The 26,063-nt window shown below is 32.3% G+C and overlaps 1 protein-coding gene across 3 annotated transcripts; it reads left to right on the top strand.

The window, feature by feature from the left end:
* The first annotated feature begins 2,355 nt into the window (after positions 1-2,355).
* Positions 2,356-7,439, top strand: LOC133036645 (U-box domain-containing protein 6-like). Of its 3 annotated transcripts, none has more exons than XM_061113239.1 (6): positions 2,356-2,755; positions 3,786-3,850; positions 3,994-4,179; positions 4,374-4,481; positions 4,802-5,976; positions 6,429-7,439. In XM_061113239.1, exons 2-6 carry the CDS (start codon positions 3,800-3,802, stop codon positions 7,231-7,233), a joined length of 2,325 nt encoding a protein of 774 aa, XP_060969222.1. In that variant the 5' UTR covers positions 2,356-2,755; positions 3,786-3,799; the 3' UTR covers positions 7,234-7,439. The 3 variants fall into 3 exon arrangements, with proteins under 3 accessions (XP_060969222.1, XP_060969220.1, XP_060969221.1); XM_061113237.1 differs by having other exon boundaries at positions 2,358-2,755; positions 3,756-3,850; XM_061113238.1 differs by lacking the exon at positions 2,356-2,755 and adding an exon at positions 2,777-3,550 and having other exon boundaries at positions 3,756-3,850.
* The last annotated feature ends 18,624 nt before the right edge of the window (positions 7,440-26,063 follow it).

The raw sequence follows: 26,063 nt of genomic DNA, 5'->3' as shown, positions 1-26,063 counted from the left end.
TTATTCCAATTTAACAATTTAAAATGGCTAATAAAATTATCGTTGAAGATCTTGTGTTTTTTGGTAGAGCTGTTGTAAAAGAATTTGAAACCAATTACATAATTCTTTGAATATATTTAATTGCATAGTGGATAACACATAATTAGTGTTTATGCCTAATGAGTCACACTCCTAGATGGATTAGAACAAGTTTCTAAATAGTTTTTATTTAATTAGAAGAAATTAACTTATAGTTAGTTGGCTTATCTTGTTGGGATCACATCAACGTAACACATATTCATATAATAACATATAATATAACATTATGTTATAATTTTTTTTATTTAAATATGATTTGATCTATAATAAATATATATTTATTCCATATCTATACCTAACCGCGTGATTGTGCTGTATAAATTAAAGTAATTTGCGGTCAAACTCCTTAAATTTTAAAGTTTGGCACGATTAATTCCTAAGCTGAAATAATTAGGGTTAAATTCCTAAACTTCGACTATCGTTTTGCTTTGTACTCCTTCCGTCCACTTTAGTATGTTAAGTGTCAAAGTAGACTGCCAATGTATATACAAGTGTAGACGTGCCGAAATTTTATTTTGGTTCACCTAATATTAATATTTAAATATTATAAAAATTATTTTAGAACTTAAATTCAAAATTAAAAAAAAAAAAGAAAAAAATTAAAATATTTTTTCCTCTTATTTTTTTCCTTCTTCTTCTTCTTTCTTTTTCCTTACCCAAAAACCTTCTTCTTCCCACCACCACCATCATAACACAACCACTGAAACCACCACCCACTATCACTTCAAATTTTCAACCTTCTTCTTCTTCTTCAATCTATCAACACCACCATCTACAACCACCGAAACCACCACCACCATTGCCGAAACATTTTCTCAGATCACAAACCCCAAAAAATTAAAAAAAAAATAAAAATCCACAAACCCTGGAAATTGATTTCAGATTTAAAATCACAAATATCACAAACAAAAATAGAAAATTGATCGAGAAAAAAATAAATAAACATCAGGCTTGGCGTTGGGATTCATGAGGGGGAATGTACCTTTGGGTTCTATGAGTTCTCAGGTTATGTTGCTTAAGGTGGCGGTGGTGGTGAAGCTGTGATAGCGAGAGCATCGAGAGGGAGAAAGGGAAGTTGGGTTCGAGATTTCGAGGTTTTAGGTTTAGAGAAAAGGGATTGAAGGTCCACCTGAGATTTTTGATTTTTTAAATTCTAAAATAATTTTTATAATATTTATATTATTAATATTAGGTTGATTAAAAAAAATTGGCTACATGTATACTTGTGTACATTGTGACAACTCACTTTAGTACTTAACAGACCAAATAAGATGGAATGAGTATAAAGAACGATTGTGAAGGTTAAATAGTTTAGTCCTAATTATATCAGTTTAGGAGGTTGATCGTGCCAAACTTTAAAATTTAGAGAGTTTGACTGCAAATTACCTTATAAATATTATAATTTTAACATTTTAAAATTTTATATATTTGTTTACAATTTTATATATTTAAAACAAAGACAAAATTAAAAATAAAAAAAATTATCTTTATAATTTTATATATATATATAAAAAAAATCAACGCCTTTGTAAAAATAAATAGCCAATTAAACTTTTTAATGAATTATAAGTTATAATTTTAGTTTTTAGAAATATATCTCAAATACTAAATATATTATAATTTTTTAATTTTATTTAGTGGAAGTGTGGTGGAGTGGACTAGTGGGAAGAATAAGTTCAAGAACAAAAGAAGCCATTTTTTTTTAAAAAATAATTATTATATAAATAATAAAGTTTGTTCATACATCTAATTTTTAAAATTTAAAACTAACTAAAAACTGTTAATTGAAAGCTAAAATTATAAGTTTGTTCCAATTTTATACTTTTTCAAAAATAAAACGAAGAATAAATAATAAAATAACAAAATTCATGTTGAAAATTTTATAAAAAATGAAGACATTTTAAAAATAAATAGCCAATCATGTTGATTTTATTTTTTAAAGATATACTTCAAATATAAAATCAATTATCATTGTTTAATTTTATTTTCTTATTATTATAGTGGAATGAAAGTGTGGTGGACTAGTGGGAAGTAGTTCAAGAACAAAAGAAGCCATAATTATTTTAAAAATAATAATTATTATAAGAATAAAAAAGTTTGTTCAAGTAAGGTTAATATTGTAATTTCAGAACCATTAATGACAGATCTGCTAACCGACAAGTTTGGGTCGGCAACTGTCGGCCGGTGAACCGGGGAGACATTAACGGCGAAAATTCCACCCCTGATTACAAAAAAAAACTTATTTATTTATTTTTAAATTTAAAATAAATACCTTTTTTTTAATACTATTTTTAAATAAATAAATAATTTTATATACATTATATTACAACCCAACTCTCACAGACAGACAGTTAATATTTTAATTTTTAATTTCCTTTTAGCCCCTCAAATAATCTCGATTTTTTCAACTATTTTCCTTTAACCTTTTACTATCTCATCGGAGAAAGAGTGAAAACCCCAACGAAGAAAAAAGCGAAGGAAAAATCGCCTTCTTCATTCTCTCTCTTCGTTTTCCGAGAAATTGGCTTATTCAGTTTGAGCTTTGAAGTTTGGTAACTGTAATGAAATTGGAATGTACAGATCATTGTAGAAGCGCTAGGTTTTCATTGTGTTCTTGGGGATCTGTTTTCTAAATGTTGATTTTATGAAGCCTCCTTGGATTTCTTCGTTTGTTCTGGTACGTTTTTTGTTTCAAACCCTAGTTCTCGTTCTCCCATTTCTTCTTCTTCTTCTTCGTGTGTGACTGTTTGTTCAGATGTGTCTATGCAACTGGACTGTGTTTGAGCTGAGTATTGTTTTTATGGGAAGAATGTTTGGTTTGTTTTGTTTTCGGTTTTTTTTCGAAATTTGTTTCCCGGTTAAGTTCGATTTGGCACCGTGTCCTAATCGTGTATGGGAAGAATTTGGCGCGTTTTTTTGGTTGGAAGTTGCCATTTTTAGGGTCATTTTATTCGTTTTTCTGTTTCAATATTTGGAGTTTTGAACTTCTAGAGGTGATAGTTATCTTTGAGATGGCCTTTTAGGAAATTTTTGGAACGCCCAAATCAGCTTCTGTTTTTCTTTTCCCTTCCCATTACCAGTTTAAATAAATGCTTAGTCTGATTATTATGATATTATAAATATTTTTCTCCGTCTTCTTAAACATTTTAATTTCAATTTCTTGAGGATTGTTTACCATCTGGAATCTGGATCAACTGTGCAGTGTCGTCTTTGAAGTTTTTATCCTTCTACGAGAATTATTTTCTTAAATATTCCAGCTTTTCATTTGATTGCTGGGAAAATGTTAAGAGAAATGACTTATTGTTTTCGGCTAAGTTTAATTTTAACAAAATTGCTCCGCCACTGAATTGAGCGTGAAGTAACTTGTTGATCCAGTGAAGCGCCCTTTGAATTTTTGATCCCTAAACTGTAATCATTGCAATTTGAAAATGGGTTCAACTCATCATTTTGCTATAAGTAACTAGTTAAGAGGGTATGCCCCTTCTATTCTTTCAGTTCTTTACATTATTAACAAGAGCGTTTTGTAAGGATTTGAACTTTGGATTGATCAGGTTGAATACCAATCTGGTTTATGCCATTTAAAATTCGTGTTACCTGTTGAACTTTTGACTTTAAGGAGCTTACGGGGCTCCTTTTTGTCTCCTGTCAATATAATTTTGTTTTGTCTTTTAATGCAGACGTTCTAAACTTGTACGACACTTTTTCAGTAGGAGCTCAAAAAATGGATATGAATGATGTTGATGAAAATATGTTTGCTGCTAGTGATGCTAAGGTATGAAAATTTGCACATATTCAAATCTTTTGTACGATTTGAAATATTGGCACAACAGTATTTCTTGCACTTCGCTTTTGGTTTGTTGACTGTGTTGTGTGCGTGTGAGAATATGTGTTAATGTATCTTTATGCTGCTTGTAGTTACATGCAGAAATGTGCAGGACCCTTTCCTCAATTTATTGCAAAATATTGCCAATTTTCCCTTCATTAGAAGCTTCTCGGCCTAGAAGCAAATCCGGGATTCAAGCTCTATGTTCATTACATGTAGCACTCGAGAAGGCCAAGAATGTTCTTCAACATTGTTCTGAGTGTAGTAAACTTTACTTGGTAGGCTTCCTTTTCTGTATTCTATACATGGTCTTTTGCTTGTACCTTTAGATGGTAAATCCTTGCATTCAGATAACAATTTAGTAACAATCTCTGGATGGTTAATCCTTACATTCAGAGTTAAAACTAGTTTCTGATGATTTTTCTATTTTTATTCTAGAATGCACAACAGCTGAATATCTCTTACCATGCAGGCTATAACAGGAGATTCTGTGCTTACAAAATTGGAGAAGGCAAGATGTGCTCTTGAAGATAGTCTTAGGCGTGTTGAAGACATTGTTCCACAATCTATTGGTTGTCAGGTCAGGTTTATTTTATTTAGGTGAATTGTCATATGAATGGTTGATTTTGTGCAATAGATGTTCTAGTAAACATTATGCATTTTTATCAAGTAGTATATGAAACATAGCTTGAAAGAATTTGAGATTCTACTGCAGAAATGTGCGTTGGATGCCCAAAATCTTTTGTTAATGATTCCACTTCTTCTTTCTCAATCCCTATTATTTTATTAACCAACCCTTGATGGAAGCTTTTCAATTATGTTTTCCTACTCTACCCTTCCCATCACCTATATATTCGAGGCTTTGACTTTCACTGACGCATTGATGCAATTTTGTTTCAGATTCAAGAAATTGTTGGTGAACTTGAGGGTACTACATTCTCGCTTGATCCCTTGGAGAAACAAGTAGGTGATGATATAATTGCATTGCTTCAGCAGGGGAGAAAATTTGACAACTGTAATGACAGTAATGAGTTGGAATCATTTCATCAGGCTGCTACTAAACTTGGCATTACCTCTTCCAGGGCAGCTCTTACAGAGAGAAGAGCTTTGAAAAAACTAATAGAAAGAGCTCGTGCCGAGGAAGATAAACGGAAAGAGTCTATTGTGGCTTTTCTTTTACATCTCATGAGAAAATACTCCAAGTTGTTTAGAAGTGAATTCTCAGATGACAATGATTCTCAGGGTTCTGCCCCATGTTCTCCCACGGTCCAGGGTTCTATGGATATTATGGGGCCTGGGGGAAATGGTCACGTCTTTGATCGACAGCTATCAAAACTTAGCTCTTTCAACTTCAAGCCAAACAATAGGAGATCGGGACAGATGCCTCTTCCACCGGAAGAATTGAGGTGTCCGATATCTTTGCAGCTTATGTATGATCCAGTAATCATTGCTTCTGGTCAAACATATGAAAGGATTTGCATTGAAAAATGGTTTAGTGATGGGCACAATACCTGCCCAAAGACTCAACAAAAGCTTTCTCATCTTTCTTTAACTCCCAATTACTGTGTCAAGGGTCTTGTTGCTAGTTGGTGTGATCATAATGGAGTGTGTGTTCCTGATGGTCCTCCAGAGTCTCTTGATCTTAACTATTGGAGGTTAGCACTGTCTGAGGCTGAGACCACTAATTCAAAGTCTATGGGTAGTGTCAACTCTTGCAAGTTTAAGGGGGTTAAGGTGGTTCCTTTGGAAGAAAGTGGTACTTTAGTTGAGGCTGATGGAAATGGAACTGAGAATGTTTGTCCACTGGAGGAAGAGTCTGAGCTCAATGTGCTTGAAAGTTATCAGGACTTTTTGACTGTCTTGAATGACGGAGAAGACATGAGGATAAAGTGCAAAGTGGTGGAGAAATTGAGGTTCTTGCTGAAGGATGATGAAGAAGCTAGGATATATATGGGAGCTAATGGGTTTGTTGAAGCACTCATGCAGTTTCTTAACATAGCTGTGCGGGTAGGAAATGATGTTGCTCAGGAAAGTGGAGCAATGGCACTTTTCAACCTCGCTGTCAACAATAACAGGTGAGTTATTTTCTAATGGTCCAGCCTCCTGGTTCCAAAGGCTCCAAATTGACTAAGTAGTGAAATATTGTCCTACAGGACTAATGAGTGATTCTCTTAGTTATTTTACACCCTTGCCAACTTTAAAACAAGAGGTACTAGGTTTGCAAACGCCTATCTAGTTCATGCCCCAGCCAATAATATTTGAAATTGAATATACTTGTGTTACAATTTGTATATAATTAAATAGGTGCCTATGAGTTTCAATACCTTGCCCGTATCTCCGCTTACACTTAGTTTTCAACCTTTTTTTATTATTATTATTATGTTAAATTCCTCATGTGGAAAAAGACTAGGAGACAAAAATATCTTTCATTTTTCAATGCCCGTATTGCATTTATTATTTATATGAACTACTGAGATATTCATTTCAATCACTCCATTAATTTTTATTTTTATTTTTCTTATGGCAGAAACAAGGAAATGATGCTAGGTGGTGGTATAATTCCATTACTGGAGGAAATGATCTCCTCTACCAATTCTCATGGTTTTGCCACAGCACTTTATTTGAATCTTTCATGCCTTGAAGAAGCCAAAGCTATCATTGGATCATCTCAGGCTGTTCCGTTTTTAACCCAACTTCTTCAAGCTAATACTGATGTTCAGTGCAAGCTTGATGCCCTCCATGCCCTGTACAACCTCTCTAGTATGCCCTCCAATATTCCAAATCTACTTTCATCTGGCATTATCAGTAATCTTGAATTCCTTGCAGCCTCTGGTGACAGCACATGGACAGAAAAGTGCTTGGCAGTTTTATTAAATTTGGCTTCAAGTCAATCAGGACAAGATGAAATGGTGTCGGCGCCAGGCCTTATCAGTGTACTTGCAACGATGTTGGATGCTGGTGAACCCAGTGAGCAAGAACAAGCTGTATGCTGTTTGTTACTTTTATGTAATGGGAATGATAAATGCTGTCAAATGGTCTTACAAGAAGGTGTGATACCAGGACTTGTTTCGATTTCAGTCAATGGGACCACGAGAGGGAAAGAGAAGGCACAAAAACTTCTCATGTTGTTTCGTGAACAACGACAGCGAGACCAAGTTCAATCATCTCCAGAGGAGGAGGAGGAGGATGATTTGCCTTCTGAATGTAGTGAGATGTCTATGCCGCCTGCTCCCGAATCCAAGCCTTATTGTAAATCCATTTCCAGAAGAAAGATGGGCAAAGCTTTCAGCTTTCTATGGAAGACCAAGAGCTACTCTGTCTCCCAGTGTTAAACCTCACGGTGCTGTAAATTGTAGTTGTATCAACTTCTTTCTTTTGTCCTCTTCTTATGGGCGTTACTATTTTTTGCTTTTCAAAGAGAAGAATGTACAGGCCCCTGTAATTTATGAGTTTTTGTTTCTTTATGTCATTTTCTTTTCAGGTAGGAATACATGTATTATTATGAATGTCATAATTAAAGCTTTAGATTACATGTGTATTTTGCTTTCCATTACTAGTAGCCATTAGATTGTAAAATATGTTTTTAACACTAAAATTACATTCTGTTCTGGGTACCAAATTATTCAAAAAAGGATACATCAAGTAATACACATCTCAAAGTAAAAGCTGTTTAAAAACACTTGCTAAACTGGTCCTAATTCATCTCAAAGTGGACCTTTTCTTCCTCTTACTGGTAGCCATGCTCATCTTCTTTTGTTTTCCTTTTACTTGTTCACCAAGCTTCATCATCTTCTTCTTCTGGAGAGTTTCAATGAGTCTAGGTAGAACTGTATTCGGGTCATTGCTTATCATAATCTCCTCTGCAACCTCAGCAGGGGTCACCTCAACCTCCTTGATCAACTCCTCAACTTTTCCAAATAAATGGTGATTTTTCATTCGAAGATAGTTAAAAGCAAGAGTCTTAAACTCAGATGGTGTGCAGTAAGACATGTTGATATATTCATGTCCATTCGGCCTGGTCTCAACAATGCAGGGTCAAGTTTGGCCTTGTAATTAGTTGTAAACACTATTATTCTCTCTCATCTCCACAGCTTGACCATAACCCATCAATGAAATTAAGCAGCCCAGATAGAGTCAGCTGTCAAATTTCAGATATGATTCAATTATTAAAAATCATTACCAAGTAGTCATATATGAATATGATACAGTGTAGAATGGAAGAAAGAGACAAGAATATAAGATCTCTTATCTCACCTGGCTGTCATTTTGACCATAACTACCTTGATTACATCCCCTGTTTTCCAACTGAACACTGCAATCAATATCTTCAATCACAAGTATAGATTTATTCTCAGTCGAAACCAACAATCTCCTAAGATCAGAGTTTCTATTCAAATGGGTCAGCTCCAAATCATAGATATTAAACTTGAGGTAATTAACCATGGCAGCTATCAAGCTAGATTTTCTAGGTTAAGTTGCCAGAATTAATGGCGGATTTCCACCTTGTTGGGTTTCATTTCGGTTGTCTTCCTTAGTTGATCGTTCGAAGCTTCCGAAGGTGTGTTTTCTGATTCGTGCGGCTGAAGCTTTAGAAGAAGAGGTATAATTATAATTTTGAGGAAATTATACTCTATAACCACTCTATTGCACCTGTTTTAATTTTTACCTTCCTTTTAATATTCTTTGATTTTCTGAGTTTTGTTCCCGTTATAGCCTTAGGTTAGTAAAAAGAAATAAAATTCAATCACATCTCTAAATAACACGATAACCTCTGTCACCTTCTTTCTTTTTTGAACAATTGACGATTCTGGCCCAGTCTTCCGTCTTTTGTGGGCGCACATTTTCACGTTCATCCCTCAGTCGGCGGCTCAACCCAATCCTCCATGTATGGTCGATAAGGTACCCGAAGAAGAGTTTCGCCATATTAGTTATAAAAGTAAAGCAAGGTACTTATTGGAAGGATGTGGTAATGGATAAGCATAAATGTAATGTGATGATGATTGGAATGACAAAGATAAGAAAATTCATTTGGATAGTAGGAATTATATTTTTCTTAATGCTTGAATTTGCTTGCTTTATTTTTTATTGTAGTTATGATTATAGCGATTGTGGTTGTAATCGGTGGTAGAGTAATTGGAGGAACGCTGGCAATGGTAGACTCGTGGTGGAGCTTGCGTGAGTTTAATTTCTATGGAGGAGTCGGAGTCGCCTGCAATTCCATTAATCAAAGTCGTGGGGTATATTAGACAGTTCAATTATAAAAAAGGGTATATTTTAATTAAATTTATTTTGCAGCTATTTTTAGTGAATGTAAAATAAAAATTGGTAATTATCAACTTATCCCTATAATTTTTTATTTGTAGACTGTATAAATATTTAATGTGCCGACTCACTGGATTTTGATAATATTTTTATCTTTATTATATATACATAAAAATGCCCTATATAAGCACATATAATATTTTCAAATTTTTAAGCTTGACAGTTTTACCATGTTATATATATATAACGTTTTATTTTCAAAAATTTTAAAAAAATAGTATACAATATACCGTATAAAAAAATAGTAAAAAAGTAATTTTTTCCTTACTACAGTAAAATTAAAATAAAATAGGACAAAACAGTATGGTGTGTAAGTTCCTCTGTTGTGCACTAAAGCACCAACAAGAACACAATGCAAGAATAAATTGGCTTAGAATGATAAGCCAGAAAATGTATCAAACCAGATTAATAAAAGACAGCAAGAAATAACGAGGTTCAGTCACAAGTTTTGGATAAAACTTGGACCTAATCCCAGGGTAGAAACAACTCTATAGGCTGTGATTACTTTATTGATTAATGACAAAGATTACAACTTACATCAATGGAGAATCAAGTGCACAAAACAGAACTAATGGTGATTCTGTTGGAATTTATTTTACCAGGATCTTGGATCTACTCACAAGTATGTTTATTAACATCCTAAATAAGAACTTTCTAAAACGATAAATTAAACACATATAAAGTTAAGAAACCTTACATTGGGTGCAGCGGAATATAATGACTCCTTCCGTTCAGATATCTAGCCCTTGATTCCTTTCTGTAGCAGAGCATTATCAATATCTGAACCTGGATCTCTTTCTCTGAATCTTTGATGCTGAAACTCCTTTTGCTGAATGTCTTTCTTCACGATCTTCCTCACTATGATTGAGGTATCACTTGCTGTGTGTGGGCACTACTCATACACTAAGAATTTCGAAATCTCAATGAGGAAGAGAAAGAGAGTGGATTCGGCCAAAGATAGGGAGAGAGAAGGCTCAGGTTTTTCTGAATCAGAAGTCAGAAGAAAAGTCTAGAAATTTTAGTGTAATTTTCCTGAAGCCTTCACTATCTATTTCTAGCATTCCACTAGGGTTAGGTTTGAATTATTTGGCATTAAAATAATGAAAATATCAGTTTAAATTTCCTACAAAAGTGGCAGGCCCTATACTAGTGGATTTGGGCCTCACTTTTTGCAATTTTGCAGTTTTATCTTTTCTGCATCTGATTTTCTCAAAAACGCCAATTTTCAAATTCAACCATTTAAATGCCAATTCTAACTATTTAATAACTATAAATAATTATTAAATAATATTGTCATTTATCATATTTATTAATTGAACCATACAAAGTATCATAATTAACAAATATGCTCCTAAAACTCTTTCTTTACAATTTTGCCCTTACTTAGTGAAAAATTCACAAATAGACATAGTCTAATTTGAGAATTATAATTGATTAATCAAAACCAATTATATGAGTCTTACAAGCAATATTATCTCAACTAGTGCGGGGACCATGGGTCTATATAACCGAGCTTCCAATAAGTAGATCAAGAATTTAGCACTAAAATTCACTAACTTATTAATTCTTCGTTGAATCCACGCATAGAACTTAGAATTGCACTCTCAGTATATAGAATGCTCTATATGTTCCACCATATAGACACATCATTAGTTATCCATTGTTATAATCCTAATGTGATCACTGATCCTCTATATGAATGATCTACACTGTAAAGGGATTAAATTACCGTTACACCCTACAATGTATTTATTCCTTAAAACACTTGACCTCGTATAAATGATATTTCAGCTTATGTGAAATGAGTACTCCACCATTTATGTTCGTTTGGTCAAGCTCGAAGGAGATCATCCTTTGCTTACTATTCGCCAGATAGAAGCTATAGATTCCATGTTTATGCTAGCGCTCCCACTCAATTGCACTACCGTGTTCCCAAAATGTACGTATCACCCTGACCTAAAAGTAGGCTTAACTAACAAATCAAAGAACACGAATAGCCTTTCAAGATTGAGCCTAATCATAACAGGATTAAGAACATTTGATCTAGGATCAACTAGGCGATATTGACTTGAATAGATATTACGGTAAGTTTAATAAATCTAAGTCAAAGTTCAATATCGGTCCCTTCCGATGCATACTCCATGCATCCAACCTGAGCTTCACTTTAACCAATATTCTAGAAAGAACATAGCATTTCTCCAAATGCAAGTAAACTCTGTTGTAGATTATCATATCAGTAAAACCCTATGTCTGATAAATCTAAGAAACTTTATTCACATAGTCATGTTTACTTTCCAATGTGTTGACGGCACAATAAACAGGATCAAGTATGTGAAAAGGGTTTCAGATGAATTTATACATTATGTACATATAATCATGAAATAAATCATGTGAACCATGCAACATTAAATGTTATTTCTGATCTATATTAATAAGTAAATCTGATTATATTGAAATGAGTTTTATTTAGGGCATAAAACCCAACAAACTCCCACTTGCACTAATATAAAACAAAAAGTGCGTTTCAAATAATCTCAACACCTCGATATACAAATCAAGTGTAGTAGTAGTAAACTCCTCGTAATAGGATCTGAAAGGTTGAATTAACCACAACCTTTTCTCCACCATTACTCTTCCTTTAATCACAAAATCATTGATAATGTGAAATTCCTCTCTATATGTCTACTCTCTTGGGATACTGGATTCTATATCTTTGGCAACTACTTTTGGTTAATCAGGAAATTAACACTAGTAGTTTAAGGCAATTTGGAATGATGCCAAAAATGTATAGAACTTTCCTTAGACTGAATAAGTACCTTTCCTGTAACTTTAACATTCAGTCCCTTCCTGGTAGATCTAGAGACTTCAGACAGGTTTTTACACTTCTCCAAAATCACTATTCCACCCCTAGAGTAACCACCATCTTATCAGAAAGATTTTCTAGCACTAAGGCAAATTTCAAAATCTGATATGGTGTAGTCTAAGAGTTTTAAACACACCCTTATAGACTAACATATAGTTCCTCTTCTTAATTTTAAGATTTACTTGATTGTCTTCCAATGTTCTTCTCCTGGATTAGTCTGATACCTACTCATTACTCCCACTCAACAGCAGGTGTCTGGTCTAAGGCATACAAAAGCATATCTAACATCTCTCACTGTTGATTTAAGAAATTCTTTCATGACTTTATCTTTTTTGGAATAGTTGACACTTTTCCTTAGATAAATAAAATCTATGTCTAAGAAGTTGTGAAGCTTCTATAGATTGCCATTAGAAAGAAAATGCTTTAGCATCTTACTAAAGTAAGTTGCTTGCATTAGAGTAAGTAATTACCAGGTATACCACAAGCCATAGGTTTAGATAAACTCAAACCTATAATACTAGGAACAGGAAGTTTTGTTAAGTCCATTGAATGGACTTATAAACGAAAATTTCCTTTTATGTCCTTGTAATAGAAAACTTTAGGTTATTCCATGTGAATGGATTAAACCATAGTTCCATTGGCTTTCTTCTTAGTTTCTTATCTTGACAATCCATTACTTGTTTAAACTCACAATGGATTTTAATCACTAGTGTCTCCCAAGTCATAAGAAGGTGAGTTCCTAGAAACTCTCCCACTACGACAAGGTAACGTGAATTATGTCGAAGAAAACTAAATGGTATAAACCTCTTTGGTTGTGACAAGACAACAGAGGCAGTGGGATCATCATATGTAAGATGATAGAACACTTTTGGAATCAAGAATTAAATATCTCCTTTATTTGCTACTTGTTTTTCAGACTTAGTCATTTTCTTAGAAAAGTAGTATTTTTTTGAACAAACACTTTCTCATCTATTGACAATGGGATCGTCCACCCCTAATCACTTAGAACAGCTAACAAACCATGGTTAACAGTTCTAGCTTTTCTTAAGATTTTGATTAGGTCATCCATGAATCTAGTAATGATTTACATAAGTATACAATCATTACATCATTCTGAAATTGTATTACCATAGAAGGAATTAGGCAACGACTAGTAACTAATCATCAACATGCAACTCGAAATTTCTGGGGAGGTAAGTTTGGATATAATTCAAAAATCAATTTAATGATCTTTGAACTGCATATCTACTAACTATTTCTCCACCCCTATCAGTTCGCAAGATCTTTAACCACTTACCTTAATGGTTTTAACCATTGCTAGAAATTTATGAAATTTTTCAAACATTTCAAATTTCTTTACATAAGGTATAATCTAGAGTGATCATTTTAAGAATACAACGAAAAACTCATATCCACCCATGAATGTACATCCATCTGCGAATGAGATGAACTACTTTTAGTGGATATAGGCATATTAAGTCTTTGCAGAGATTGATCTTGTCAAATCCACTATGAACAAGATACAAATGCCATAGATTAATGAAAAATGTGGTAGTGTCTATTGATGACATAGGTTTAGTTACATCAAAGAGTTCTTAGAATACTGCAAGTGGATCCTGGTCACAGAATACCTAACTCATATTCCATACAGTTTTAATCCATTAATAGAAGATGGATATTAAACACTTGAGAAAGTGTAACTGTATTGTATTCTGGAATTAGAAATATAAGAAAATTTCTATTTGGAATCTAAAATTAAAGTCAAAGACTTAAATTTATACAAAATATAATGAGTAATTCTATCTTGGACCACCATTACTAATACAAACTCTAAGTCAGATTTGCCCATACAAGTAGGAGATTTCTAAGATTGAGGATTTATATCAATTGGGAATAGAATTTCGGGATTATAATCATATGCATCATTTAATTTCTTAAGAGAAAATATAATGACATGAAATGATTTATAGACCATTCATCCAATGATATATTATTGAGCTAATTCGAAATGAATAAGCTAAGAGGAATTAGGATAATTTCGTTTATAAATAAGAATCCAACGATGCTTCGATTAGCTAATGACAAAGTAATCTTATTTATGTAATCTTCTTATTTCATATTGTAAAAATACTAGTCTAAGGTGTCATCAATTGATGAACAGCTAGATGTTGCATATACAATATTTATCTTTCGAGATCTTACATTATTATGTATGTCTAATGGTGAAAATCCATTAGGGATTTATCTCATTAGAAAAACAAACATGTTAGACCAACAATGAAGATTCGAAATTAAACTACAACTTAATAACAGAAAATAACATGGTTCAATATAAATTCATACACAATTCAGAAATTATAAGCATATAGCAAGTAGGAATGACAAGTGAAAATACTAAAACATACAATCCTAAATAATTTCCAAGGTTTTTCAACAAACTGATACAGTGTCCCGTTTAGGCGAGAGTCAAAGCATCATCCATTGAATAGAGTTGTTAGCTCATCTAAAATGATAAACATTCTAGCAACCTTTTATTCGATCAAGATTAGAATTCAGCGTTGTCCCGTTTAGGCGAGAGTCAAGGCAATTCTATCTTATGAGCTTCCACCATTGTTTCATAACTTGCAAGTCAAGTATGGTCGCCACCATTAGGGTGATCCATACCATACAAAACACTTACAAACTACTTATCATGCGAGGTTAAACGGTGCGAAATTGCTAATGAACGTTCCTCCATTAGGGAGGATTACTCACTAAAACAAACACGGTGTAAAACCCACAATGGAGATCGAATGTCTTTTGATTAAAAGCTCATTATTTAACGTGAGTTGTATTTTCTTTGATTCTCTTTATTTATTTTAAATATATATATTTATTTAATTAAAATTTCCAATTTAGAATGAAAAATTCTAAATATAAATTTTAATTTAATATTTATAAATTTTACTTAGATGGATATGAAAATAACATGAATTATTTCCATCTTAGTAATAATTTCCAATAAATATTTAGAAAAATATTCAATTTAAGTTGTTACAAAATTAATTTAAATTAATTTACAACTCAAATTTAATTTTCTATAAATATATATTGCATTTCGAAAAATTAAAGTATTTAAGAATAAATTTTCGAAAAAATGCATGTTAAAATAAATCCTGGAAAAATTATTCTAATTTAATGTTGGCCCAAAATTAATTAATAAAATTAATTTACAACAAAAAATATAATTTTCCTATTTAATTAAATATATAATAAAAAATTTCAAATATTTAAGTATGATGATGAAAATTAACTTAAATATTAATTTTCTATTTAATTAAATACATTAGAAAAATACTTCAAGCAAAAATATCATCTATCTAGATTTTCCTTTGACTAATTAATTCAATTTCTAATAATATACTTTAATTCAATTTATTTTAAATTAATCAATAAATGAAAAATTCATTGATTTAAGTTGATCCAAGAATTAATTAAAATAAATAATTAATTTACAACTTAATCTATTTTTCAAATAAAATTCGAAATTCCAGCATTTAAGAAATGCAATATCGAAATTTGATTAATAAAATAAAGAAAAAATATATTTTGAAAATTATTTAAATTTAGTTGAAAAAATAAATTTCAACTAAAAATAATTTTCTATTTAATTAAGTGTCATGAAAAAGAAATATTTAAGTATCATGGTGAAAATCAACTTAGATATTTAATTTTCAAATTAATTAAATGTATTAAATTCAAGAAATAAATAATTAAGTGTAGAGAATGCTTAATTATTAATCTCTAGTTTAATACTATGAAAAAATATACTTAAAATAAATTGTACCAAAATTAATTATTTAAATAATTAATTTCACAATGTATAATATTTTCCTATTTAATATTAGAAATAATAAGTAGTCTAGAAATAACTATCTAGAAAATATCTTATTTGACTAAGTATCTTTTCCACAAAATTCGAAAAAATATCTAATTTAAGTTATATTAGAAAAAATCTAGAACTTAAATATTTTTCAAATTTAAATTTAATTAAATCTCAAAAATTAAGTTATAACCACTTAATTTGAAAATATTCCATTTTAAGTTAATTTCGAAAAGATATTAACTTAAAAAATATCTAAAGAATCTTAATAACCAATGCCTAAAATTCCTCAACTTAATTTTGAAATTTGAAATTCAAAAGATATTCAGATTTAAGTTGGTTAGTTGTAGATAACTAAATATCAACTTAAATAGGAATATTTAATGAAAATTTAAATTAAGCTCCAGAAAGAATCTAGATGGTTATAATTCTATATTTAATTAAATACAAGAAAATACATATAGTTTAGCTTAGAATAAAAAATTCTTTAAACTATAATTTTCTTAAATTAATTTCAAAATAAATGAAATTAATTATGTTGCTAATCAATTTTATTAGGTTAAACTAGTTTAATTAACCTAGTACAGTTATTCAAATCAGGAAAATGGGCCTTCGCAATTGGGGTGGTTCATGTGAGGGGGTGCTGGGTTCAGTATGTCGTACCCACTACTATGGCTCCCAACTCTCACACAAGGCCCAAAAGAGAGGAATTTAACCTTAATAAGAACAACTGTTATTAATCGAATAGGCCCAAAAACTAAATGAGCCTAAATAAATTCTATCAAGAACTATGATAATTTATTTTAGCAACAACAACCTATATGCATCTATAATAAAATTAAACACATAGGCTCACACATGCACACTTTGATGGGTCCTATCATGTTGCTAGGTCATACATAGAAGAAAGAAGATCGTAAATATACCTGTTACAAATTATTTACTTGACCAAGGGAGCCATCAGATCATTAGATCTGGCAAAAAGTAACCATGGCTATTTGCAATCAAGTAATAATAGGTTTTGAAAACTTACAAACAAGCTAAAACACATACTCATGCAACAAGGTTAGCTGGATAGTTGGATGTAGGATTTATTTAATTTTAAATTAAATAATTAATTTCGAAATAATTAATTAAATAAATAAAATATTTATTTTTCGAAAAATTAAAATAAAATAAAATTAAAAATTTCAAAAATTTTAAAAAAATTTAAATTTAAAATTAAACCTACAATTTTGAAAAATTAGGTTTCAACCAACCTAAATATCATTTCAAAATTTGCTAACTACTTTTAAAATTTAAATGTTATTTTATAAATAAAAATTAAATAAAAAATTAGAAAAGATAAATGAATATCTTTTTCAGATATTAAATGTAATTTAAATAAATAAAATAACAAAATTTAAAAGTTAGCAAAATATCTTATATCTATTTAAAATTACATGATTATAGTTATCTTATTTTAAATTTAAATAAGGTCAATTTATTAAAAAAAAATTAATTTAAAATATTTTAAATCTGACCTTAAATTTAAAAATAAGATAAGATATAATCAAATTTTAAAATAAGATAGATTTTAAGCAAAAAGATAGATACTAACTATTTTCAAATTCAAATTACACTAATATCTTGAATTAAATTTAAAAAATATTAAATTAATTCAAAATGATAATTAGAATTGAATTAGAAATAGTAATAGTATAAATACAGAACTACACAAAAAATCGGAAGTTAATTCCACGAAAAAGCATGAAAAAACGAAGAAAAACGAAAAAATTGTGAGCTGTACGGACAGGTTTCGCGATCGCAGGAAAATTTCAGCACAGCTCCGATTTTTCCGAATCTTCAAAAAATCATAACTAATTCAAATTAAATCGAAATTGAGTTCTGTAAAAAAGTAACTTTCTTAATTTTTTCCATACTATCCAATAAAAATAATTCCAGAAACAGAATCGCAATTATTTTTCACGAAAATTCACAAACATCAATCAATCATCAAATAACACTCAATACAACATGATACCATCCAAAAACAAACAAACAATCGTTTTAAAGTCCAAATTTCTTGCAAGTAAATCAATTACCATGGATCTGATACCATTTGTTGGAATTTATTTTACCAGGATCATAGATCTACTCACAAGTATGTTTATTAACATCCTAAATAAGAACTTTCTAAAACGATAAATTAAACACATATAAAGTTAAGAAACCTTACATTGGGTGCAGCGAAATATAATGACTCCTTCCGTTCAGATATCTAGTCCTTGATTCCTTTCTGTAGCAGAGCATTATCAATATCTGAACCTGGATCTCTTTCTCTGAATCTTTGATGCTGAAACTCCTTCTGCTGAATGTCTTTCTTCACGATCTTCCTCACTATGATTGAGGTATCACTTGCTGTGTGTGGGCACTACTCATACACTAAGAATTTCGAAAACTCAATGAGGAAGAGAAAGAGAGTGGATTCGGCCAAAGATAGGGAGAGAGAAGGCTCAGGTTTTTCTGAATCAGAAGTCAGAAGAAAAGTCTAGAAATTTTAGTGTAATTTTCCTGAAGCCTTCACTATCTATTTATAGCATTCCACTAGGGTTAGGTTTGAATTATTTGGAATTAAAATAATGAAAATATCAGTTTAAATTTCCTACAAAAGTGGCAGGCCCTATACTAGTGGATTTGGGCCTCACTTTTTGCAATTTTGCAGTTTTATCTTTTCTGCATCTGATTTTCTCAAAAACGCCAATTTTCAAATTCAACCATTTAAATGCCAATTCTAACTATTTAATAACTATAAATAATTATTAAATAATATTGTCATTTATCATATTTATTAATTGAACCATACAAAGTATCATAATTAACAAATATGCTCCTAAAACTCTTTCTTTACAATTTCGCCCTTACTTAGTGAAAAATTCACAAATAGACATAGTCTAATTTGAGAATTATAATTGATTAATCAAAACCAATTATATGAGTCTTACAAGCAATATTATCTCAACTAGTGCGGGGACCATGGGTCTATATAACCGAGCTTCCAATAAGTAGATCAAGAATTTAGCACTAAAATTCACTAACTTATTAATTGTTCGTTGAATCCACGCATAGAACTTAGAATTGCACTCTCGGTATATAGAATGCTCTATATGTTCCACCATATAGACACATCATTAGTTATCCATTGTTATAATCCTAATGTGATCACTGATCCTCTATATGAATGATCTACACTGTAAAGGGATTAAATTACCGTTACACCCTACAATGTATTTATTCCTTAAAACACTTGACCCCGTATAAATGATATTTCAACTTATGTGAAATGAGTACTCCACCATTTATGTTCGTTTGGTCAAGCTCGAAGGAGATCATCCTTTGCTTACTATTCGCCAGATAGAAGCTATAGATTCCATGTTTATGCTAGCGCTCCCACTCAATTGCACTACCGTGTTCCCAAAATGTAAGTATCACCCTGACCTAAAAGTAGGCTTAACTAACAAATCAAAGAACACGAATAGCCTTTCAAGATTGAGCCTAATCATAACAGGATTAAGAACATTTGATCTAGGATCAACTAGGCGATATTGACTTGAATAGATATTACGGTAAGTTTAATAAATCTAAGTCAAAGTTCAATATCGGTCCCTTCCGATGCATACTCCATTCATCCAACCTGAGCTTCACTTTAACCAATATTCTGGAAAGAACATAGCATTTCTCCAAATGCAAGTAAACTCTGTTGTAGATTATCATATCAGTAAAACCCTATGTCTGATAAATCTAGGAAACTTTATTCACATAGTCATGTTTACTTTCCAATGTGTTGACGGCACAATAAACAGGATCAAGTATGTGAAAAGGGTTTCAGATGAATTTATACATTATGTACATATAATCATGAAATAAATCATGTGAACCATGCAACATTAAATGTTATTTCTGATCTATATTAATAAGTAAATCTGATTATATTGAAATGAGTTTTATTTAGGGCATAAAACCCAACAGATTCACACCAGTTACAAAATTAGCTTCAAAACTGTCGAATTCTTTGAACCAGAAATAGTCTTGCAATACCCTCAATCTTGAAGAGAATTCATCTCTGTTCAGCTCTCATGTTTCACTCTTGTGCAATCTCTTACTAACTCGATTTCTCTCTCTCTTACTCTGTTGTTGAATGCCTTTATATATAGCAGTAGGTCAATGTCTATTTAACTGAAATAACTGCCAACCGAAATAACTGCAAACTGTCAAGGCAGTTAAGTTGGTTGATTAAGTGTTCTAAACCTCACAATTTTCACCTGGTTTAGTACACTTAAACAACATAGTAATCAATGCCATAAAAGTAACCAATAGAACTGTATCTAAAATCCAATGAATGTGAATCTCAATGTGAGACTCTAGTTTGAGTTGATGTGAGCACGTCAAGACAAAGTCTAAACTTGTCTGTAGTCAAACTCTTTGTGAATTCATCAGCAGGGTTCTCATGAGTGTCAATCTTTCTTACTAAGACTATTTTAGATTGAATCACATCTCTAATAAAGTGCATTTTGATGTCAATGTGTTTAGTTCTCTCATGAAACATGGGATTTTTCATGAGATGTAATGCTCTTTGATTGTCACAGTGCATTGTTACATCTTCTGAATTGATGCCAAGCTCACTTGTCAATCCCTTGAGCCAAATTTCCTCTTTAATAGCCTCTGTTGCAGCCATATATTCTGCTTCTGTAGAAGATAGAGCAACAACCTTTTGTAGGTTTGATTTCCAACTAACACAACCCCCATAGACAGTAAAAACAAACCCTGTTAATGATTTTCTAGTATCTAAACAGCCTGCATAATCCGAATCCACATAACCAGTTACCAACTCCTTGTATCTGCTAGTGCCATCATAGGTTAACCCTGTGTTCAGTGTTCCTTTTATATATCTCATTACCCACTTCAAAGCAGTCCAGTGAGCATTCCCTGGATTGGCGACAAATCTGCTGGTCATGCTCATTGCATGAGCTAAATCCGGCCTTGTACACACCAATGAGTACATCAAGCTCCCTACACAACTAGCATAGGGAATTTTGATCATCTTCTCTTTTTCTGCACCTGTAACTGGTGACTGTGAGTTAGACAGCTTAAAGTGCTGAGCTAGAGGAGTTGAAACTATTTTGGAGCTGTCCATTCCAAACTTATCTAACACATTCTGTAGATAACTCTTTTGAGACAAAATTATAACATTTGATGAGGGTCTTTGAATGTCAATTCCAAGTATTTTCTTAGCATTTCCTAGATCCTTCATTTCAAATTCTTGACTGAGTTGCATCTTGAGCTTGTTTATGTCTGATTTTTCTTTACCAAAAATCAAAATATCATCAACATATAACAGTAGGTAAATCTGATTATTGTGATAGATGCATGGATCATAGTTACTTTTCACATACCCTATTTTCTTCATATATTCATCAAATCTTAAATTCCATTGCCCAGGTGCTTGTTTTAAACCATAGAGAGATTTCTTAAGTAGACAAACATGATTAGTACCCTTGCATTCATACCCTTCAGGAAGTTGCATGTATATTTCTTCATCAAGGTTTCCATGTAAGAAGGCAGTTCTTACATCCATTTGCTCAATGTGTAGTTCTTCTCTAGCAGCTTTAGCCATCATGACCCTTATAGAGGTTTGCTTAACAACTGGAGAAAAAATTTCATTTAAGTCCACTCCTTCTTGCTGAGTGAACCCTTTTGCAACTAGTCTTGCTTTGAACTTGACTGGTTCAACACTAGGGATACCTTCTTTCTCCTTAAAAATCTATTTGCAGCCTACCAGTTTCTTTCCTTCAGGTTTCTTAACCACTATCCATGTCTTGTTCTTCTTGAGTGAAGTCATCTATTCATCAATAGCTTTTAGCCATTTTACCATGTTTCTGCCTGTAGTAGCTTCAAGATAGGTAGTAGGTTCTGAAGATTCTAATTCCTCTGCAGTGAGCAATGCATATGCTATGAAATCAGCATAACCAAACTTGCTTGGTGGTCTGGTTTCTCTTCTCACCCTGTCTCTAGCAAGTTGATAGGTGCTCAAATCAGTAGTACCTTCATTTGTGTCAGTTTCTGCATTGATTTTAGGACTCTCTTCTGCATTTTGAGTGTTAGATTGGTCCACCTCAAGTTGCAGACCTTGAACTGGTATAGCAGGTTGCATTTCAGTTGGAGATTTGGTTTTCATTGCCATTTCATCCTCTTTGAAGACAACATCTCTACTTATGATGCACTTCCTGAAACCAGGTTCCATACACCAAAATCTGTAACCTTTGACTCCATCAGGATAACCAAGAAACATGCACTTCAGTGCTCTTGGTTGTAACTTATCCTGTTTTATGTGTGCATAGGCAGTACACCCAAATACTCTAAGGTGATCAAGTTTGGGAACATGCCCTATCCACATTTCTTGTGGAGTCTTGAACTTGTTTGCAACAGATGGACATATGTTAACCAAATAGCAGACCGTTTTGAGTGCCTCACCCCAAAATTTCCTTTCTAAACCAACACCAAGTAATAGGCATCTCACTCTTTCAAGTAGTGTCCTATTCATTCTCTCAGCCAAACCATTTTGTTGAGGGGTTTTGATCACTGTTTTGTGTCTCATTATTCCTTCTCTGGCACAGAAATCTTTGAACAGATTTGAGCAATACTCCAGGTCATTATCTGTTCTCAACACCTTTAATTTCTTGCCAGTTTGGTTCTCAAGCAATGTCCTCCATTTGACAAAGGTTTCAAATGCTTGATCTTTACTTTTGAGTAGATAGACCCACACCTTCCTACTATAATCATCTATGATGCTTATGAAGTAACTAGCCCCACCAATTGTCTCCACCTTAGCAGGTCCCCATAAATCTGAATGGACATAGGCTAGTTTCTCAATTGTGTGATGTTCTCCTTTTCCAAACTTAACCTTGCAACTCTTACCAAGAACACATTCTTCACAAAATTCAAGTTTGCTCTTCAAGCCACCCTTAAATACACCTTGTCTGCTGAGTTCATCCATGCCCCTTTGACTAACATGACCTAACCTCAAGTGCCATAGCTTTGTACTCATCTCTGAATTGTGACTCACTGCTGGTGTAGCATTACCAACAACTGATTTACCATCAAGGTAATAGAGTCCATTGTTCAAAAGACCTTTGATCACAATCTTTATGTAAATCATTAGTAGATTCATGGATGACCTAATCGAAATCTTAAGAAAAGCTAGAACTGCTAACCCTGGTTTGCATGTTTGTTAGCTATTCTAAGTGATTAGGGGTGGATCATCCCATAGTCATTAGATAAGAAAGTGTTTGTTTAAACAAATACTACTTTTCTAAGAAAATGACTAAGTCTGAAAATAAAGTAGCAAATAAAGGAGATATTTTTTTCTTGATTCCAAAAGTGTTCTATCATCTTATTTTACAAGATGATCCCACTGCCTCTGTTGTCTTAACACAACTGAAGAGGTCTATACCATTTAGTTTTCTTTGACATAGTTCACGGTACCTTGTTGTAGTGGGAGAGTTTCTAGGGACTCACCTTCTTATAACTTGGAAGACACTAGTGATTAAAATCCATTGTGAGTTTAAACAAGTAATGGATTGTCAAGATAAGAAACTAAGAAGAAAGCCAATAGAACTATGGTTTGATCCATTCACATGGAGTAACCTAAAGTTTTCTGTTACAAGGACATGAAAGGAAATTTTTGTTAATAAGTCTATTCAATGGACTTAACAAAACTTCCTGTTCCTAGTATTATAGGTTTGAGTTTATCTAAACCTATGGCTTGTGGTATACCTGGTAGTTACTTACTCTAATGCAAGCATGAGATGCTGAAGCATTTTCTTTCCAATGGCAATCTATAGAAGATTCACAGCTTCTAAGCATAGATTTTATTTATCTAAGGAAAAGTTTCAACTATTCCAGAGAAGATAAAGCCATGAAAGAATTTCTTAAATCAACAGTGAGAGGTCTCAGATATGCTTTAGTATGCCTTAGACCAGACACCTGCTGTTGAGTGGGAGTGATGAGTAAGTATCAGATTAATCCAGGAGAGGAACATTGGAGACAATCAAGTAAATTTTAAGATTAAGAAGAGGAACTATATGTTAGTCAATAAGGGTGGTTTTAAAACTCTTAGACTACACCACATCAGATTTCGAGACTTGCCTGTGTGCTAGAAAGTCTGCTGATGAGATGGTGATTACTTTGGGGGTGGAGTAGTGATTTTGGAGAAGTGTAAAAACCTATCTGAAATCTCTTGGTCTACCAGAAAGAGACTGAATGTTAAAGTTGCAGGAAAGATACTTATTCAGTCTAATGAAAGTTCTATACTTTTGTGGCACCGTTCCAACTTGCCTTAACTACTAGGGTTACTTCCTGAATAACCAAAGAGTAGTTGCCAAAAGTATACAATCCAGTATCCCAAGAGAGTAGACATATAGAGAGGAATTTTACATTATCAAGGATTTTGTGATTAAAGGAAGAGTAATGGGGGAGAAGAGGTTGTGTTTAATTCAACCTGTCAGATCCTATTACGAGGAGTTTACTACTATTACACTTGATTTGTATATCAAGGTGTTAATGATTATTTGAAATGCACTTTTTGTTTTATATTAGTGCAAGTGGGAGTTTGTTGGGTTTTATGCCCTAAATAAAACTCATTTCACTATAATCAGATTTACTTATTAATAAAGATCAGAAATAACATTTTATGTTGCATGGTTCACATGATTTATTTCATGATTATATGTATATAATGTATGAATTCTTTTTAAGTCCAGAACATATGATTTTGTTAAGATTATAGTGTTGTCAGCACAGTGGAATATAATCTTAATTATATGTTCAAAAGTTTATTCCCTGATTTGTCAAAACACTGGATTTAGACTGACATGGTATAATCAGCGATAGGTATTCTTACACCTTGGAAAAGTGTTATGTCCTTTCCAGGACATTAGCAAAGTTTACCAGTATCGGATTTATGGAGTATACATCGGAAGGGACCGATATTGAACTTTGATTAGATATATTAAAATTTACCGTAATATCTATTCAATTCAATATCACCTGTTGATCCTAGATCAAATGATCTTGATCCTGATATGGTTAGGTTCAATCTCAAGAGTGTTATCCGTATTCTTTGATTTGTTAGTTAAGCCTACTTTTGGGTCAGGGTGATACGTACATTTTGGGAACACGGTAATGCAATTGAGTGGGAGCCCTAACATAAATATGGAATCTATAGCTTCTATTTGGAAAATAGAAAGTAAAGGATGATTTCCTTCGAGCTTAACCAAACGAAGATAAATGGTGGAGATCTCATTTCACTTAGCTGAAATATCATTTATACAGGGTTAAGTGTTTTAAGGATAAAATACATTGAAGGTGTAGCGGTAACATTAGTGCCTTTTCAATGTAGATCATCTATATAGAGGATCATTGATCACATTAGGGTTATAACAATGGATAACTAATGACGTGTCTATATCGTGGAACATATAGAGCGTTCTATATGACTGAGAGTGCAATTCCAAGTTCTAAGTGTGGATTCAATGAGGAATTAATAAGTTAGGGAATTTACTTGGTAAATTCGGTTCGACTTATTGGAAGCTCGGTTATATAGACCCATGGTCCCCATACTAGTTGAGACCATACTGCTTGTAAGACTCAGTTAATTGATTTTAATTAATTAATTATAATTCTAAAAGTTAGACTATGTCTACTTTATGAATTCTCATAGTTTAAGGATGAAATCGTAAAGAAAAGGGTTTCTAGGTTTAATTATTAATTAAGAGACTTTGTATGTCTAATTAATAATTATTTTGAATGACAATATTATTTAATAATCTATTTTAGTTAATAAATAATTAGTTTTGGCATTTAAATGATTAGAATTGGAAAAATGGCATTTTTGGAGAAATAGAAATAAAATTGAGGAAACTGCAAAAATCCAAGTGAGGCCCATTTCACCCTATGGCCGCCCACCTCTTTGTGTGTTTCCCAATTATTATTTTCAATTTTAATTTCCATGTAATTGCTAATCAAAGCCTAGCAATAATAGGAAAGTGGTGGATCACTAAATAAGGCAGTTAATCAAT

Source organism: Cannabis sativa, chromosome 4 (genome assembly GCF_029168945.1).
Source record: "Cannabis sativa cultivar Pink pepper isolate KNU-18-1 chromosome 4, ASM2916894v1, whole genome shotgun sequence".
In the NCBI taxonomy this organism is placed as follows: domain Eukaryota; kingdom Viridiplantae; phylum Streptophyta; class Magnoliopsida; order Rosales; family Cannabaceae; genus Cannabis; species Cannabis sativa.
Note: the sequence above shows the minus strand (reverse complement) of the source record. Positions and strands in the feature narration are given on the sequence as shown.

Coding starts and splice junctions, on each gene's coding strand:
- LOC133036645 (XM_061113239.1), top strand. CDS start 3,800: ATGGATATGAATGATGTTGATGAAAATATGTTTGCTGCTAGTGATGCT. Junction 3,851..3,993: donor TTGCTGCTAGTGATGCTAAG/GTATGAAAATTT, acceptor TGCTGCTTGTAG/TTACATGCAGAAATGTGCAG. Junction 4,180..4,373: donor AGTGTAGTAAACTTTACTTG/GTAGGCTTCCTT, acceptor CTTACCATGCAG/GCTATAACAGGAGATTCTGT.